General features: G+C 43.0%; 1 protein-coding gene across 1 annotated transcript; it reads right to left on the minus strand.

Moving 5' to 3' along the window:
• Positions 1 to 1,574: 1,574 nt before the first annotated feature.
• tmc1 (transmembrane channel-like 1) lies at positions 1,575 to 10,246 on the minus strand. Its single transcript, XM_071531406.1, has 19 exons — positions 10,108 to 10,246; positions 8,550 to 9,018; positions 8,238 to 8,426; positions 8,042 to 8,132; positions 7,851 to 7,932; positions 7,524 to 7,630; positions 7,251 to 7,349; positions 6,988 to 7,130; positions 6,697 to 6,841; positions 6,353 to 6,547; positions 5,409 to 5,588; positions 5,153 to 5,305; positions 4,131 to 4,259; positions 3,887 to 3,954; positions 3,430 to 3,669; positions 3,207 to 3,332; positions 2,969 to 3,047; positions 2,072 to 2,207; positions 1,575 to 1,783 (listed from the first exon to the last, which is right to left on the minus strand). Exons 1-19 carry the CDS (start codon positions 10,244 to 10,246, stop codon positions 1,575 to 1,577), a joined length of 2,979 nt encoding a protein of 992 aa, XP_071387507.1.
• Between the last annotated feature and the right edge of the window lie 8,212 nt (positions 10,247 to 18,458).

An 18,458-nucleotide genomic window follows, 5' to 3' on the forward strand; every position in this document is an offset into this window, starting at 1 on the left:
TCATGCTTGATGTTGATTGACAAATCTTACATTACACAGATCTTAAATTTAAATATAATCTTCAAAAAAGACTCTTAAAAAGATTTTGAGTGATCATCAGTTCATTTAAGTGAAGGTTGATAATGCTAAACCAACCAGACGACACAACTATCCACCATGCGACCTCCAGTCACGCAGCTAAATGAGCGGGTGACTGACAGGTGAGCTCGGTGTCCAATAAGTGCATGGAAGAGCAGAATCAGATATTGGGACACTGGATATGGCCATGCAGTTATCAGAGGTTACGAATCAGACATCCATGGTACATGGCTGAGGTTAGAAGACCACAGAGAATTTATTTACACCGTCAGCTCAAATCTGAATTGTTTGCCTTTATATACGGCACAGATTAGATATTTTCATTGCTGTCTAAAATGGGAATAATCTGATTCTCCTTGTGTTTCTTTTCCAAGTTCAGAGATCATTCAAAATATCACATCTGGGTCCGTCCTGGTGGCTCATGCCATATAACCACAGTGTTGTGAGTTTGAATCCAGCCCAGGACCTTTGTTGCATTTCATCCCCCTCTGTCTCTGCCCCAAGCTTTCCTGTGTCTCTCCATTTCAGCTCTCCAATAAAAGGCAAAAAAATGCCCAAAAAAAATAATTAAAAAAATATCACATCTCTATTGTACAGGTTAAAAAAAAACAACAAAACAAAACCGATTTGAGCGGAGTGTGTAAATCCAGCCAGAGATGAGTGAGTGCTCCATTTAAGGCCTGCTGGCAGGGTTAAATGGCCTCCATGTCTAATGAATAGTTTAAATACTTTGGCCCAGTCACAGGTCCAAGGACAGGGCTCAGTGTCTGACATGTGGCCTATTCTTGACAGACCAAGAGCAAAATATATTTTCTGGATAGTTTAAAATTATTAAAAAATTGAAAAATAAATTAAATTGTCACGTATAAAGAGTGACAAAATTAGTTAAAATACCACATGATTGGTATGCAAAATAAAGATGAAAAGGTGGTTATCACATGTGGAGCCAGCTTGTGGATCTTGCAGGACTTTTTCTTTCAAGACGTGTGTGTGCAAAAGAAGTCATTATTATAAAGAAATACTGGGTAAATTGTATTGTGGAGTTCATGACATTCCTAAAAGAGTTGATTATGCACACTGCACAGAATGAGAATCATGTCAGCTAAATCAATGAATGTATTTGCTAACTTGCAGATTAGTGTGCTTGGTTCAAATGACACTGACACATATGAGAAGAATTGTTAATGCAACATTTGATAGTACTGTCTTCACCATTTTAAGGAAATCTTTCTCTTTAAGGAAAAATCTTTAAGGAAATTCTGCTACTGTTGGTAGTTATTGAGTAACCAACAGCCCTCTGCTGGACAAATGAATGTATGAGCACGTCCATTTAAAATGCTTACAGCTGCTTTTATAATAAATATAAAGCAAAAACAATGCTTTTATTTCACATTTAGGAGAAAACATACACCAGCTCCCATTCCCCTCAGTTCCCAGCGTACATCTGAATATGAGTTTCTCAATAAAGTGCTTGGTTTTGAGTCAGTCTCATGCCCTCAGTGTCTCTGCAGGCTCGGCACCCTGTGCATCCGGGGTTCAGTTTGCCGAGGGATACCGGGCAGGTATCCAGGGGCCCCATGGTTGCCATGGTGATAGGTCCTAGGGACAGGGGCTCCGGTGGCTTGGTCCGTGAGAGGAGGAGGTGGTTTGCGTCCATTCTTACTATGACACGGCCTCTGACTACTGCCGTGGCTTTCTCCCCCATCTGCAGGAGGAGGATTAGGAAAAGGACAGATAGATAGATAGATAGATAGATAGATAGAACGTGAGGGAGAAAAGGCAAGAGACACAAACGCAATGAAATAGAGAATAATGGCAAAGCAGAAATGTGAAATATAGAAGACAAACTCTTAATTTCAACAGACTTGCAAAAAAGAGAGATCCAAGGCATTCCAAAACATGTTAAACAACCTTTATTCTATTTAGCTAGTCATGAGCAAAACTGTGTGTACCAGAGGATCCTTTTTTTAATCCAAATAATCCCAGGTCTCACCCTTGTGTGCTCGTGGTGAAGTGTTGTTTGTGCCCTGCTGCTCTGCAGCCTGAGATGCACCCTTCCTGGCCTCCTCCAGATCCATTGCAGCCTTCAGTGCTGCTTGCTTGTTCTTCTTCTTATTCTCCTCATTTTGCTGGAAAGGGATAAAAACAATTTGGGGAGAGCTACAAATATACAAGAAATCGTGGATGATAGTCTTTCTTCAACTGCTCCAACTGACAGGCAACAACACAGAGATGAGAAAAAATGGGGGGTTACTGAAAGAGATTTTTTAAAATTTCTTTTCAGAAAAGAAAGTTGTGTTTTCAATAAAATTATTATTTCACCACCAACTGTTCACTGTCCAGCCAAACTTGTGTGTGACAGGAACTGAGGATTTGATTTGGACCAGACATGTACTGTTACTCTGCTACCCTCTGGTGGAGCGATGATATTAGTACGACTGCACACCACAGAGACCAGGGAGGATCTAAAGGGGCGTTCAAATGCTGGTGGAAGGGTCCGACATCCGAGACATACAAGTCGGCTGCTAGCAGCTTTGTATTCATGGGCAAGTTTGTAGGAAAATCGAATCCGGAAGACAAATGATAAACAAACATGGACGCCCTGAAAAGGATGATGTGGATTTGGCTGCTTCTTGCTTTTAAAAAGTTATTATGGTTATTATGATCTGGTAAACTCCTGTAATCAAGCTGGATAGAAGTGTTTTCTTACCACCGACTGACACAAAACTTGATTTTTACACCATATTGAGACGATTAAAGGTCATCATTGAGTCATAACTTGTAAACTCGGGTAGTAAAATTTTCTCAGACTTTCCAACTTCATCATCCAACTTTGTATGAAATTTCCACCAAGGAAATTTGTTTTTCATGAATGCAGGGATGGAGTTACCATTTGTAGCTTTTTCTTCAGTTCCACGTTAGCTTCTTTGTAGCTTTTGGATGTGGATTGCAAATAATAAATGGCCAACCTGAAAGATAAAATACCGGAACATATCATTACTACTGAATAACCTGAATAAATGTTAGATTACCAAAGGGGAATGATGATAACATGGAAAAAATTTGAAGCCGTGCAAACATGCATGATATTCAGGTCATAGTCTGCTGCTGAGTGTTTGCTGACTCACACCATAAGCAGCAGGAAGGGAAGCACCAGTCCAGGGTTGGAGGCGTAGCTGAACACTTTACTGAACCAGGCTGGAAAATCCGACTCCAGCGTCTCCTGGATCACGTCAAACATGCGGTTCTTCCCACTGAGGAGAAGACAGAGACAGAAACTCTCTATGACTGCAGCAGAAAACCAACTAAGCAGACTGTGAGAAACAAATCCCTCATCAGGCCCATGATTACCTGAAGGGTCCGCAGTCAAAAGAAGGGGGGATGGTGACGATGGTGTAGATGGCAGGCAGGGTGGACAGGAAGAGGATGACCAGCAACATGGCCATGTAGAAGTTGTTGGAGCCAGAGGCCTTGAAGACCCGTTCCTGTGGCACGTTACAGCACATCACAGCCCAGCACTGTAGGTACATGGACACATGCAGGCGGAGGACGTTCAGGGCGGGCAGACAGGGGGCGTAGAACGCACCCATCCTGCAAGAGAGGATGGGGGAAGACTGAGGGGAGGACAGGCCCAAAGTGCTGCTCATCATGAGTAATTGGTTTTCTATTATACCAAAGACCAACGTTATTGGTTGTGAATTTGTCCTTAAGTGATCTGAAAGATTAAATGAAGGTTAAATAAAACACAACAATGAGAACTGGAAATCTGCATATGTCTTCTGAAATTAAACCAGTGTCTTTCTCCTACCATATCATGCCTTGATTGAAGATCAGGCCCAGGACATTCCCACTGACATCAAACTCAGAGTAAGACGGCTTTTGCAAAGGAGGATAAGGAGACGATCGAGAAAATGACTCTTACACCTTCAAAGCCACCATTAAAATCCAGATCCAAAAAAGAGAGCACACAATTTTGATGTGTAATACCTAACACATGAAATGTTGAATTTCAAGGGCACAGTCACTGTAATCAGAAAAAAAGGATGACTCACAAAGCCGGCCTCCAGGTCCCAGCACCAGCAGTAGTTGAGAAAACGAACGAGCACGGCTCTCAGGAAATCACCAATCAGCAGCGTGATGTAGGTCGTCATGGTATCTGATATGATGAGCCGGACAAACTCCTGCAAAAGATGTAGCAGACACATGCTAAATTAAGGTTGTAGCACAGGTATATGCAGGGATGTAGTGGAGCGTAAACCCACTTAAACTTAGTTGAACCACCTTTTCCCTGGTATAAATCTTTGTGACCTCTGAATATTCATCATATTGAGTAGTGTCAAACTGATGTAAGTTATATAATGATATGGTGTTATAATAGGCATGGTTATTTGAAAAGATTTTTGTTCATATTGGTGGTTGTTTGCCTGATCACCGAATGGAGGGTATATAGTTTCCTTACCTGTTTATTTACCACTACATCACTGGGTATATGTCTCAATATTTAACAAGCAGGGTTTGGTAGGTTGTTTTAAAAATGTATTCCATTACAGTTGCTTGGTACCCCATCAAAACTGTAATTAGTAACCTAATCCACGGGTTCACCCAAATTCAGTAATGTATTCTGGTTACTTTCAGTTACTTTCAGATTACCATATCTGAGGTATAAGATACCATGGTAAGATAAGGAAAAATGAAAAAATACAAAGTTCAAGATATTTTCCTCTGTGCCATATTTCATAAAGACATAGAAAACCTGCTACTATTTAAATGGCCTTCTGAGTTTCTTGCTGTCACTTTGAAAGTATTCCCAGAAGTAATACTTTTCACAAGTACTTGTAATCAAACTTCATTATTTTTTTTTAGGTAACATAACGGAATACAGTTAAATTTTAATGCTATTACAAGAATTCCATTACACCCGACCCTGTTAACAAGAATGAAAAAAATTAATGACTCATTGTTATGTTGTGATTGGAAAAATTACAAAATACACAATAAACAGACATGTGTGCACACATGTACATGTACACACACACACACACACACACACACACACACACACACACACACTGACCTGCCCCACCATGGTCTCCCAGCAGGGCCCCCTGGGTACATCAGCAGGGTGGATGGTGACAGGTGGAGCGGTGCTGTTTCCTGACACTGTGCCGTTATAAAGACTGGCCTCCCACAGGGTCATATTAAACTTTATTACCTCCTCCTCTTCCCTCTGAGACACACATACACACACATACACACCTCTGGTTAATCGTAATGTAACACTACTAAACTCTATCTCTCTATCTCAAACATCCACACATCATGGTACTCACTTTCAGGTTGATCTCATCCATGAGTGCAATGATGAAGGTGTAGAGGTTTCCCAAGAAGAGGGCAAAGATGCGTCCCAGCTGCCACTGTAGGGCAATACGAGGGTGGTAATTCTCCAAGGCGCTGATGACGTCAAACAGCATGGGGCAGAACATCCCCAACAATGACATGACCATGTTAACCTAAGAAACATAGATATTGGGCGTTTGGGGAGTTTGGCTGCTGGTCTCCTCCTTACCCAATATGTGAAGAGGATTGGTACTAAAATCCTCTCTGTGTCCACTAGAGCGCTCTGTGTGGAGCACATGCTAATGCTTTAGCATACAGTATGTTAAGTAACTGTAGGCGATTAACATTATCCTAAAAGTGAGAAAATGAGAAGCAGCTCCCAGGCTTGTTTAGGGGATTGATTAAAAAAAAGAATGCACTTTCAGTGGCAGAGGATCTGTCTTCCCAGGAGACTTCGAGCTTGTTTTGTTTTCACATGAGGTGAGAGAAGTTGGCCAGACAGCTAAAGTTTTTTGTGCTGCTGATTTGTGATGGACTTCACTAACAATGAAGATTGAGATTTTGTTTTCAGAAGTTCTGAATCTACAGGCCATAAAATAAAAACCAGTACCAATTTTGGATTACTACAGGTCTGTCTTCATACTTTGGATAATGCTGATCGCCTATGGTTACTTACTGCTAAAGCAGCATGCTCACCACACAGAGCGGTCTACCAGAGACACAGAGATTTTGGTGCCAATTCTCTCATCAGATAAGGAGACCAGTTAACTCCCAAAAGGTCTGTGTAGTCTTTTAACGTTTTAAAAAGAACTTTTCAAATATCACATCACTTTCTATTATGAACCTGCTCACCCAGTCTTGTCTCCTACTGACATGACACACTCAAACACCTCTCTTTTTCTCTGTTTCTCCATCTTTCACTTTCCCTCATCTCTACCTCGTTCCTCTCCCACCAGGTGTGGTTCTCCAGTCCTTCGAGGGCAAACTTCTGAGAGCGCCGCACCACAAAGTAGATGAGGTATCCACTTCCTGCCAAGCAGCACAAGACCAGGAAGTTGGCCAGCACCCGCAGGAAACGGGTCAGGTGGATGTTGTCATCCTTCCTGCTCTCCTGCTCCTCTAAGATGGCCTCCTGGGAAGGAAGAAAAGGGATATACAGTATATGAGGTGGTCAGAGAACACAAACACACATGTATGCCACCTGAACACACAGCTCTGGTGCACAAACACAAATATCATCAGATAGCCGACACAGGAATACCAACATTCATCTGCATTAACCTTGAAGCTGGTGGTAATGGAAGCAAACTTATTGTCTGCAGTCTCAGGGTTTCCTATCAGGTAGTCCCAGCTGGTGAACATCTTCCAGCTGAAATTGAAGCTGTTGTCATCTCCTCCCCCCGACTCGTTGGCATTACGGGCCATCCTTTAATCCAAATCGAGTAGATTCAGTATGTTCAGTAAACTTTGGATTTATTCTCAGCCATGTAAATTACAACATCACTAATTGAATAATAACAGAGCTTAGATAATAGGTTTGACTGTGTTGTTCTCAGAAGGTAAAGCACTTACGTTCTAATGACCACCATGTAGCTATAGGCGACTGTTCCCACACCGACCAGAAAGTACGACAGAGGCATACGGAACTTGAGCCAGCCAATGGCACGCTGGCTGTTGTAGTAACCATAGAAGAGGACTGAGTACTGGGCATAACCCTGTCGATACACATTTCAGTTGGAGTGATTCGCAGATTTGCAAATTGCTAGCTGCCATTTGAAGCACTGAGTGTTAATAATTGTTTTCACACCATCAACCAACACAGAAAGCCAACTGACCCCAAAGTCCCATAAGACTGCAAAGTCCATGGCATTGGTCTCCTCTGCTCTAGGCACAGTCTTTCTGGGCATGCTGCCATAAGGCCTCCCCATTAATGCCTGTTATCACGGAGCAGACAGGAGCAATGAAGGAGAGAGTCAGTTAGAGAGAAACCACACAGCATGCAGACATATAGCAATAACAAGGCAGAAAGATGCAGATAAAACAGAGTAAAACTACAACTCCAATACAGTGAAACTACGACTTGTTTCTGATGCACTAAAGCCTCGTACCTCTGGCACCATGACCAGGCCAAAGGTCAGCCCGAACAAGATCATGTTGATGCCGTACATCCACCTCAGGAAGATGAAATAGGAGGCAACTGAAGAGCCAAAATGGCCTGAGAAAGAGAGGGAGTAAGAAAGAGGCCGATTGTTATCATACTAATATAGAGTTTCTATTTCAGTGATCGAAATAACTGGAAGCGGGGAGCCACGATGTGAGGTATGCAAGAGATGTGAATTGTATGATGTCGTTCTTTATGAGTCCTGAAAATCAGACTTGAAACCTGCAGAGACTAAGAGGAAATGTATTATATCTGGATAATATTCCCAACCTACTCTCAATCTCCTTGATTTTCATCTCCCATGGAATGCAGGCGGTTTTGAAGTTTTCAAAGTCCCGTCGAAACTTCATCCATTTCTAAAAAAGTAGTATGACCGTAAAATAAAATGTATAGTACCTTTTCACTCTTTACATTTAAATAATAAATGATAAGTCAGACTAATCAAAGCAAGTGACAATCCCTTACCTTGGTCATCATGACCTTGTATGCATAGAGCTTCCTGCCTTTACCTTTCCCCAGAGCTCCTTCATATTTCTCCACAAACTCCTGGGACTCCCTGCAAGAAAGAAGATAATCTGATTCAAAGGGAACTACAGATCAAACCCCTGAATTACGGTTGATCCTGAGGACTTCAGAAGGTTTCCAGTAAGTGTAACTTTACCGTAAGGTAGTGAGTTTCTTCTTCATGGGCCAGGGCTTTCCCCTTAGAGTTTGGATCAGTTTCTTCTTGTCGTCCACTGCTTCCTTCAGCTTTTCCAGCTCCTCTGGTGACAGAGACTCCGGCCTCAACTCCTTCTCCTCACTTTCCTCTTCCTCATTATCATCTTCCTCGCTTGACTCCTGCTCTGAGCTGAAACAAAAGGAGTACTGTGTTTAATATCATTGCACTTTTCTGTATGGGTGTTGTTTATCCATATTCCTCAATGGGAAACAATAGAGAGATTAATTTGCACTTGATGGGTTGATACTGCACCTTGTCTCAACTATTTTCTTTTTCTTTTTCTTCTTTACTTGCTTTGCTTTCTTTACTGCTTGTTTACCACTGTCCTCTTTTTTCTCTTCTCTTTTGGCACTTCGATTTTTCTTTTTTCCCTTGGCATCTCCCTCTTCGGCATCTCTCTCCTCCTGCTCCATTTTTCTTCTTTTTTCATTTTTGAGATTCTTCTTGTTTTTGGCTGCCCTACCGCTCTTTACTTTGACCCGTTCCTCTTCCTCCCTCTGTCTTCCTGTTCCGTCTTGATCCTCCCTTCCTTTCCTTCTTCTCCCCCTTTCCCCTTTCTCAGCTCTCTCCTCCAACTCTTCTCTCCCTTTCCCTGCTCTAGAAGCTCCTTTTCTCCTTGCATGTCCTCTCCTCTTTTTCTCTCTGTCATTCTCCCTCCCTTTCCCCCTGGTTTTTTCCCACTCTTGCTCTTCGTGAGAGTTGGAAACTTCATCCTCATCACCTGCAGCAAAAACAGAGATGCTGCATTTAGTGATCAATATACTGGACACCTTCCATTATTTACACTGATATGGGGTCACTTTCTTTCTTTCTGTGACATTATAAACCACAATCACCCCCATTTTCTTATCTCAGCGTTTGTCCATGTTCTCAAATAGTGTAGTCTCTCTCTCTCTCTCTCTCTCTCTCTCTCTCTCTCTCTCTCTCTCTCTCTCTCTCTCTCTCTCTCTCACTGATGTGTGCCTTTATCCGGGTGTTGTTAATCCTGTGGTAATTGGGGACACAGGTCGTGATAGGGGGACAAAGGGGAGTGCACAGGACGTGTGATGCGAGTGAAATCAAAGTGAAAGAAGGGATTGCAGGGTTGGTGAACTGGTGGAGCAGCGAGGCCAGATGGATGGATGGATGGATGGATGGATGGTGGCAGGGGAGAAAGTGACACTGCTGAAAGGAGTGAGGGAGTAACTGAGGACTGGCAATACTAATATTACCAGCTGCCATCACCTCCAGTATTCTCTGCTCTTTTCTGCCGTCACAACCAAACAGCCCTCACATGATCCCACACCAATCAAGAGTAGAGAAAATATATCATACACACTGAAGACACAGACCGATATGAGGGAAGTCTGGGGATGCAGACACCTCTCCCTCTCTAATCAACACATGAATTATAATGACACTGACATTCCACTATAACATACAGTATTTAATGTAGTGACAAGATCCCACTCACCTGCATCCTCCAGTCCAATGGTAACTATGGAGAGAGACAAAAAAATATGATGATGATGATGATGATGATGATTATTATTATTATTATTATTATTATTATTATTATTATTATTATCATTATTATTGTTATTATTATTATTATTGTCGTTGTTGTTGTTGTTGTTATATTTGATCATGGACAATGAAGAGGATTAGACCACAAGTCATTATATTTCCTTTACTCTATGGCATCACCTATGTCATATATGCCCTGTCCCTATCTGATGAACTCTATATATCCAATCCCTATTTTTGTAACTTCAGGACTGCTGACCCCTTTCACTGGTGCTACTTAGCCTACCTGCCCCACATTGTCTACCTGGCGCTATTGTCCTGCAGTGGACGAGGATAAAGGGGGAAACAAAGCGGCCCACTGACAGGTTGAACAGATATTTATGGACAGTCGGGCCTTTGATGTGTGTCCTCGGTGTAACCGGAGTGGCCGGCACACGGGTCATTACGGCCGTGTGCAGCAGAGGGGCACAAAGGACACAAAGAGTAGCCTAATGAGGGGAGACAGGGTGGCTAAGCCGGCAAGGAGGGAGGAGGGGAGGCAGCCAAGGGCCAGAGGGCAGCACCCATGGGTCGCACACTTCAACCTGAGTGTGTGGCTGAGTGAGTGGGATGCAAGGAGGTAGTGGGTCAGTGTGTTTGTGATGGTCTCTGTGTGGCCTTTTATCTACGATTAAAACTAGACATCAGCAGCTACACTCTTTATCCCTGTTTGTTAGAGTGATGGCATATCACCGACTTTACCTTAAGACTCATTTACCTCACTTTACCTCAATAAACTCAAAAGATAGGGTGGAATTTTTGTCAAAGAGTAAAAAAGCATACAGAGAAAAGGGCCCTGTCTGATTTAAACACATATTTAAACAATATTCTCTGCTTATACAAGCGTTGAGATAAGATCAACCAATTTCAGCAAAATTAAGTCAAGGAAATCACATAGACAAGGCAATCACGCAGGCTCAAAGAACGAATGCCATCAAGTAACAACAAATTTAAAGGGGCATAATCTTACTGTCATTCTCTGAGGTGATCAGATTGTCCCGGAGCATCTTCCTTTCTTGGTCCTGTGTCTCCTACAGCAGTTGCCCCGGGATCCAGAGGACTGGGTGCATGTGTGAGCTGAAAATGAAGTGGTGGTTTGAGTGGTCTCTCTCCCTCTACCCCTTTACCTGCTGGGTCTTTAAACAGGAAGGATGCACCTTATCTGAGCCCACACACTAGCATGGGAATGAGGTGTGTGCTTATGTGCGCTTTTGTGTATGTGTATGAGTGTGTGTGTGTGTGTGTGAGTGTGTGTAAACGGCTGGTACATGATGAATAACTCGCATGAGAAGTTCACTTTTTCCTTGCCACCCATCGACCCGAAACAGGGACAATGACAGCATGGAAACCCTAGAGCCGCGCAATTTCACTAGCTATGAATTATTCAAAACAGTTATGAGTGCCTTTATACAGCTGTATGTGTGTTTGTGAATGTTTGTGTGTGTGTGTGTGCTTGTGTGTATCTGTGTGCGTGTATTGTGTGAAAAGATACAAAGATGTGGGTTATGAGAGCAGCAGGACCAAGAGCAGGTGCTGGGTCTTTGAGGGATTGTTTTCATTGTACCAGAACTGCCTAAAAATCACCTTTGCTTCATGTAGCTCAACTTCTTCTTGATCTACAGTTTGCTTTTCTTCCCTGACATACTGTATTAATGTATGGCTGGTTTCCTGGTTTCATCCATTCACCCATGCTGCCACTGCACTGCTGAACACACATCAATTAGCAGCACCTTATCCGGCCCTCAACACACATCCTTATAATATGCGAATGTGTCAAAGTAGCAATAATAATCTACATAAAGCACTAGTAAAGCACTCTGAATCTTTATAAACAAGAAGTAAAATGGGGCCTTGATAGTGATCCCTGACCAGATAGAAACATCTGGTCTGGATTGAACTTTTCTATATTTGCTTGTTTTGGAAACCTAGTATACAGTTGTGTATGCACAATAGGTATTGCATTATTAGCTTGAATGTTTGTCATGCCAGACTCTAAATCTGCAAATTATGGTTATTGTTTATCTGTTAGGAGATAAAATTGTATCCAACCAGGCTCAATAGTTATTACTCCTGCACTTGCCGTGAGATGGAGGGCAGGGCAGATGTTTCTGGTTGTAAAAGTATTGCTGATTATTACCAGAATAAATGAAAGGCCACAGAGTGCATTTCACAGTTTGTTGGTTTTGGTTCTGGTTGGTGTAGAACATTGTCTCAGTTGTGTATGTGACTGAGTAGGTTTCTGGCCTGATATGGCTTTTTACCGTCCCACCCATCTGATCGTCATTATTATTAGAAGATTGTGTGTGTGTGTGTGTGTGTGTCCGTGTGTCCGTGTGTACATAGTACAAATAAGGATACTGGTCCCCTCTGGTCCGGAAGACAGTGAAACAAAGACTGTTATTGTATATCCTAAATCAGTCAATTTCCTGTCCTATTCCCCACTCCCTCCCTTCATCATAACGGTAAGCATGTGAAAGGTCAGGGTTAGTGGTGGAGAGAGATGCAGTAAAACAATGTTGATGAATGTTTTTTGATATCTTATGATTCTGTAATTTGTTCTTTGTTTTCGTTTTAAATTGTTATATATTTGTTTTATGTCTGCAACTGTGTAACTGTGCTGCTGCCTGTCTTGGCCTGGACACTCTTGAAAAATATATTTTTAATCTCAATGAGACTCCACTCCTGGTTAAATAAAAAAAAACAAAAAAAACAATTTAAAAATCTCTTTTCCTCCTGCTGAGGACAGGTATTACCAGCCATTTCTGAAAAGAGTGATATGAAAAGTTACGGTATGGAAGTGTGTTGTATGTCAATAAACCTATAGAGAGCGCTGTTGCTCTATATTGGAGTGTGCAGGGAGGGACATCTTGGTAAAACTGATCAAATTTTAACTGATTTGCACTGTGCATGTGTGTGTGTGTGTGTGTGTGTGTGTGTGTGTGTGTGTGTGTGTGTGTGTGTGTGTGTGTGTGTGATTGTGAGTCTATGTGTTTGCACGTGAGGAGAAAGCCCAAAGCATCAGAAATATGCAAGCAAGCTTGTGTACATGTGCATCACTTCATGTGTGTGTGTTGGAGGGAGAGATGCAGATCAGTTTCCCCCATGCTAAAGTTAGCTGCAGATACGAGGGAACCCATGAACTGAAAGGTGACTGAGGTCGTCAGGGCAACTTGAGCCCCGGTTTCTCCAGCAGCAACCGCCCCGACCCACAAACATACACGTCTCGTACAGTAGTGTGCACAGAGCGTCATCAAAACAAACAACTACAAGATGCAGTTGGCAGTAAATGGATACATCAGTACACTACTACTAAGTTTATGTGTCCGTGTGTATACAACAAACTTCCCGGTGTTAATAAGTGTTCTCTTAGTGACAATTGTGTGAGTTGACAAGTGTTGATTGGAGAGTTATTTGTTCACTCATAGAGCTGATATGGCTCTGGGGCCACTGTTCAAAACTATCAGGAGTGTTAAAGTAACTCATAAACACCGGCACTGTGTTGCTTTCTACACTCTCACAGTTAAATTAACACTGACCGTTTTGCTGTGTACATTTATAGCTCTCAGTGAGCAGGCGATAGACTGTGATTCATCCCACCGTCGGCGTGGTAAGAGGTTAATGAACCCTGCAAAATGCCTGCATGTATGAGTCAAACAGCAGCCCTTCACAAGATGATCTGTCTGTCAGCAGGCTCTCTGCTCCAGATAGCACATATACACATACAGGTCAGACGGGCAGGGAAAACAACTGAGACTGGGGGGAGCTGTCTGGTGACAAGTTTCGGACATTGTACTGTACCCTTTCTGACCCTGACAAGACAATACCACACACACACACACACACACACACACGCCCCCATGTAGTTTACTGAATTCAAAGTGAGATTTGCAATGTTATACAAGTATCAACAGATATAGGAGTTAACAGGAGAACCGTTTGATCAGCAGGTTTTTATTTATCATGAGCACCAAACCGCAAAGGTGAGGAAATATTCAAAATATTTGCCATTTCTTTGATGGATGGCGCCGCCGTTTGAACAGTCCTCATTAAGACTGAAATTAATCAAATCTATCTCCTTTCTGTCTTGTCCTATTCTATTCTACTCCATTCTGTGTCATTCTATTTTAGTTCATCATAGTCTAGTCAAGTCTACTGCTTTCAAATATGGCACAGTAAAGGTAAAGCAACGGTTAAACCGTAACTGTCAAAAGCAAATGCACAGGTATGTAAGACTGACTCTACCTGTCCTTCCTTTGATGATAATAAACACCCAGTGAACTTTGTGTGGCAACACACTTCTCTTCAGCTGCAGAATTGTTGACACTAAATGTGAAGCAGCAGGGAGTTTTGGCCCCGAGGGCAAAACTGGGCTGTTTTTGTCAGAGAGAGAGAGAGGAGCCGAGAGAAGAGTACAGGTTTATCAGGTGTGACTCAGAATATAAACACATATTTGCCGGAGGGATCAAAAATTAGACAATCATTGCACACACAGACTTACCATTGAAGAAATCAAAAATGAACTGTATCGTGTGTGGTTTCAATGTGATATGGGTTGTTTACCTGGAAAACTGCCGGGGATGATTTGATCGCTTTTGATCAACAGACAGACCTCCAGCACCTTTTGTTTTCCATCTTAAGAGTGACAACAGAGAGAGAGACAGTTGGGATATTGTTGTTGGAATAACAATCCTAGTTTTCAACCCAAGCATTTCCTACTATTGCTTTGGGAAAACTCCCGGCTTACACAAGGCTGGATTTCTTTCCCCCCCACTTTTCAAGTCAGGAGTAAAACGCCTCCTCCCAACAGAGGAAGTGGTTCCAAACATGAGTGTCCTGAAGAAAAAAGAAAAGAAAGAAAGGGGGCGAAAAAGAGAATAAGGAATGTCATCGAAATTCCTTTTTCCTGTTTCTGGGGAGGAGGATATGTTGACTACCCCGTTGCCCCAGTATGGAAGCAGAGGAGGAAAGAAAACGTTTCAGGAAGGAAACTTCAGACCACAGCGTAGCAACAGGGTCTGGAGAGAGAGAGACAGAGAGAGAGAGGGGGGGGGGGGGGGGGGGGGGGGGGGGTTTAAATGGATAGAGTTGGAAGAGCAATCTGGGAGGTAGAGGAGAAAGCAGGAGAGGGGAGGAGTGGGTGTTAAATTTTGCAAAATGTGATCATGGGTACAACTAATTGCTGTGAGAAAGGTAGTGTGTAGGTGTGTGAGTGAGAGAGAGAGGGGGCAGAGAGCGAGAGAAAGCATGTGTGTGAGCCGCCGTTTTGTGTGTGTGTGATAAAGAGAGAGAGAGATGGTAATAAGGTAAGTATGCGTGAGTAAAGCAGCGTCATCATGTAGGGGGAGGGGCCTTGTGAGTCTGAGGGTGTATTTAGGGGTGGGGCTTGGCTGCTGCGATTGACAGATCACAGCCATGGGGGCGGGGCTTATCTGTGCAGACAGAGAAGCACGTGGCTGGGCCCGTCTGCACGAGGGAGCAGCAACAAAGACCAGCCAGTCTGGGGAACTGAACAGAACACAGGACATCTGCTGCTGCACACACACACACACACACACACACACACTCACATGCAGGGGTTCACATTTGGCCGCTGCATGCACACATGCAGTCTTTCAGCCACACACACAGACACTCTCATATGTCGGCTGCGAAAGACACACACACACACACACACACACACACACACACACACACACTCCCACACACAAAGAAATACCTGTAATCATTTTATTATACAAATGCATTTTACCAAGTTAGTTAACAACTAATTATTCTACAGGCAACAGAAACACACTGTTAAATGCATTGCCTTCCCGTTTTGTCTTCTCCCAACTTTCCACAAAGTAGAATCACAAATGTACACACACACACACATGCACACACACACACTATGTTATTCCAACAAACGTCCAGATACCCATCTAGGGTGAGGTTTGTGTGTATGAAGAAGGGAGGAGAGAGGAGGAGGCAGAGCGCAGCAGCAGACAGAGAGTGACTGGGAAACTTGGGGGACTCCTCCCTGTGCAGGAATAACAAGAAATACATTCATGACACAGGCAGCACAGTCAGTCTTGGTGCAGGAGCCTATGGGCAGAACAACTGAGGGAATGAATGGCCAGTAGGTGCTGAATCAGCAAACTACATTCATTAATTCCCATTTTTCCCTGCTCACTTTCTCTCTCTTTCTCTCCCTATTGATTTCTCTGTCTTTTCAGTTTCTTTCTGAATATCTCAACTCACTTCTGCACACATGCACACGCTGTTATTCTACCTCGCACGTTTCCTCCAGCTTTCACCTGGTATGTCCTTGACAAAAAAAACAAAACAAAACAACAACCACTGTGGAAATGGAACTAAAAGTACCAAGGATTTACAACAAAGCTGTCTCTGATCGCCCCATAATTATACAGACAGACACCCTCTGTTCAGGAAATGTTGTTTCTCTCTTCCTGTGTTAGCACACACACACACACACACATACCATCGCCCCCTTCTTCTGGAGCTGCACATGAAGTTGAGTGTGGACGGAGCAGGGTGGGGATCAAGTTTAGAAGCAGTGGTGTTAGTCAAGCTCAGTGCAAAGCTTATCAAGCCCGCACACAGCTTATGTAAATGGATAAGCTGCCATTTCCACCAGCCCCTTTATCAACAGTGTCTCACCACACCGACGCCAGACACAGGCAAGCTGTGCCTCCGTGCGTGTGTGTGTGTGTGTGTGTGTGCCGGTTGCCTAATATCTGCCTAGTAACTATGGACAGGCTGTTCCAGATTCGTACATAAGTTATCCTCACACCCCCAAACACACAGACGCATGGACACAACAAAAGGGTGGCTGCAAATTGTATGTTTCCGTTGTCATGGCAACATTGACACTTACAGTTCCTCACGTGTAGCTGTCATGGCTGCGGAGGGGAATAACCTACCTTTCCAATGCAACCACCGCCACTACCCACACACACGCACTCAGCGTTACAAAAACCTACACACACACACGCACACAGACATAGCATATAAGTCGAGCCATGACAGAGTGGAGAAGGGGGGGAATGGGCAATGATACTCGACACCTCCCACTCTCTCTCTCTCTCTTTCTCTCTCCTTAGCTGCCCCCCTCCCCTCACTGAAACCCATGAACCTTCACATACTAAACAGACATACATTTCACACACATGGCCCGTCGTCTCTCCTCTTTACAGGCCTACATTAACACAACACACGCACACAAAGACCTCAGCCTAACAGAAACTAGGCTTTCCCTTGCTTTCTTTTGAGCTCATGCTCCGTGTCTGTACAATTGGGGAACTGGATTCTATTGTTTATCAGGCATGGAACTAGATTTGCATAAAAACTGCACATGATCAGTTTTCACAAGCACCATTCACATTTGACAAAAGTGCCTGTATATCAAAGGTCCGACTGTCACCGCCTCAGTGGTTGTAAATATTTCACCCATTGGTCCTCTCACACCATCATGCATTCATTTGATTACATTATTTGATTACATTGTCACTTTAGATCAGAGGATGATGTTTCTGGTCAACAAAGCCCCTCCCCTGATACACTGTGTGTAAATTGTATGCAAATGAACTCTGTCATCAAGCAAGGCTTTGTCAAAAGCCTAGGAAGAAAAAGCAGGAGAGGACATTATTGTGGTGGGAATATCATGGACGCCCAGAGCTGCTGTTAGGACAAATGTTCAGAGGGATGCTTTGTTGAAATATTAAACAGATTCAAGAAAATTACTAGTGTGCATGTGCTGCCCGGGCCTTTGTAACAATAATGACTCCTAATGCATTTTTTATTGTTCCACATAATGACAAAGAAGTATAGCATGTAAATGACTCAGATAATCACTAGCCAGCTCACAATATCAGAGGACAACAAAGAGACCTCTGTTGATCAGGGTCCGTCTTTATCAAGCAGATATTCTCAGAGCATTGCCGCAGATCAATGATCATTTGATCCTCAACTCTCCCATTCTTTGTGACCGGAGAGACAAAACATTTCCAGGGTCAGGGTTCCAACTTTTAGAGACTTGATAAATAAAATTAGGACTATGAATGGAGGGCAAGTCATTCACATACAGAATACTGACAGGAGGTATTGGCAGCAGATTGACAAATGTATTGATTTGGATGTGTTTTGGGATATTTATTTGTTTTTTTACATTCAGTGTGGATGAGACAGCACATAGTCTTACCAGCGTATAATCTTAAACTTTGAAATAATTTTCAGTCTGACCTCTTTGTCAGACAAAGGAAATATTACAGAAAACTTGTTGCACCCCTTGTTTCAGGTTGTACACACCAAAAACTCCTTTGTTGTCATTCCAGACTGAAAGGAAGGGAATGAGTCAAAAACATGTCACTCTTCCTGTTAACACATAGCAAAGGTGGTGCTGGTTGTGTACCTCTACGTGTGTGAAGGGTGAGCCCATTATATTGTGTTTATAGGTGTGTCAGTGTGTTGGTCACATTAGTGCATTGGGCACTATGCAAAGTAGCTGTAGCCTCCCCACCCCAACCCTCCACACACACACACACACACACGCACACACACACAAACACACACACACTCTTGCTCCCTCCTTTCCCTCCCTCTTTCTCTCTCTCTTTA

Source organism: Centroberyx affinis, unplaced genomic scaffold, assembly GCF_046629955.1.
Source record: "Centroberyx affinis isolate AG114_WGS23_722 - 3 ecotype Tasmania unplaced genomic scaffold, CSIRO-AGI_Caff_v1 ptg002074l_1, whole genome shotgun sequence".
NCBI lineage: Eukaryota > Metazoa > Chordata > Actinopteri > Beryciformes > Berycidae > Centroberyx > Centroberyx affinis.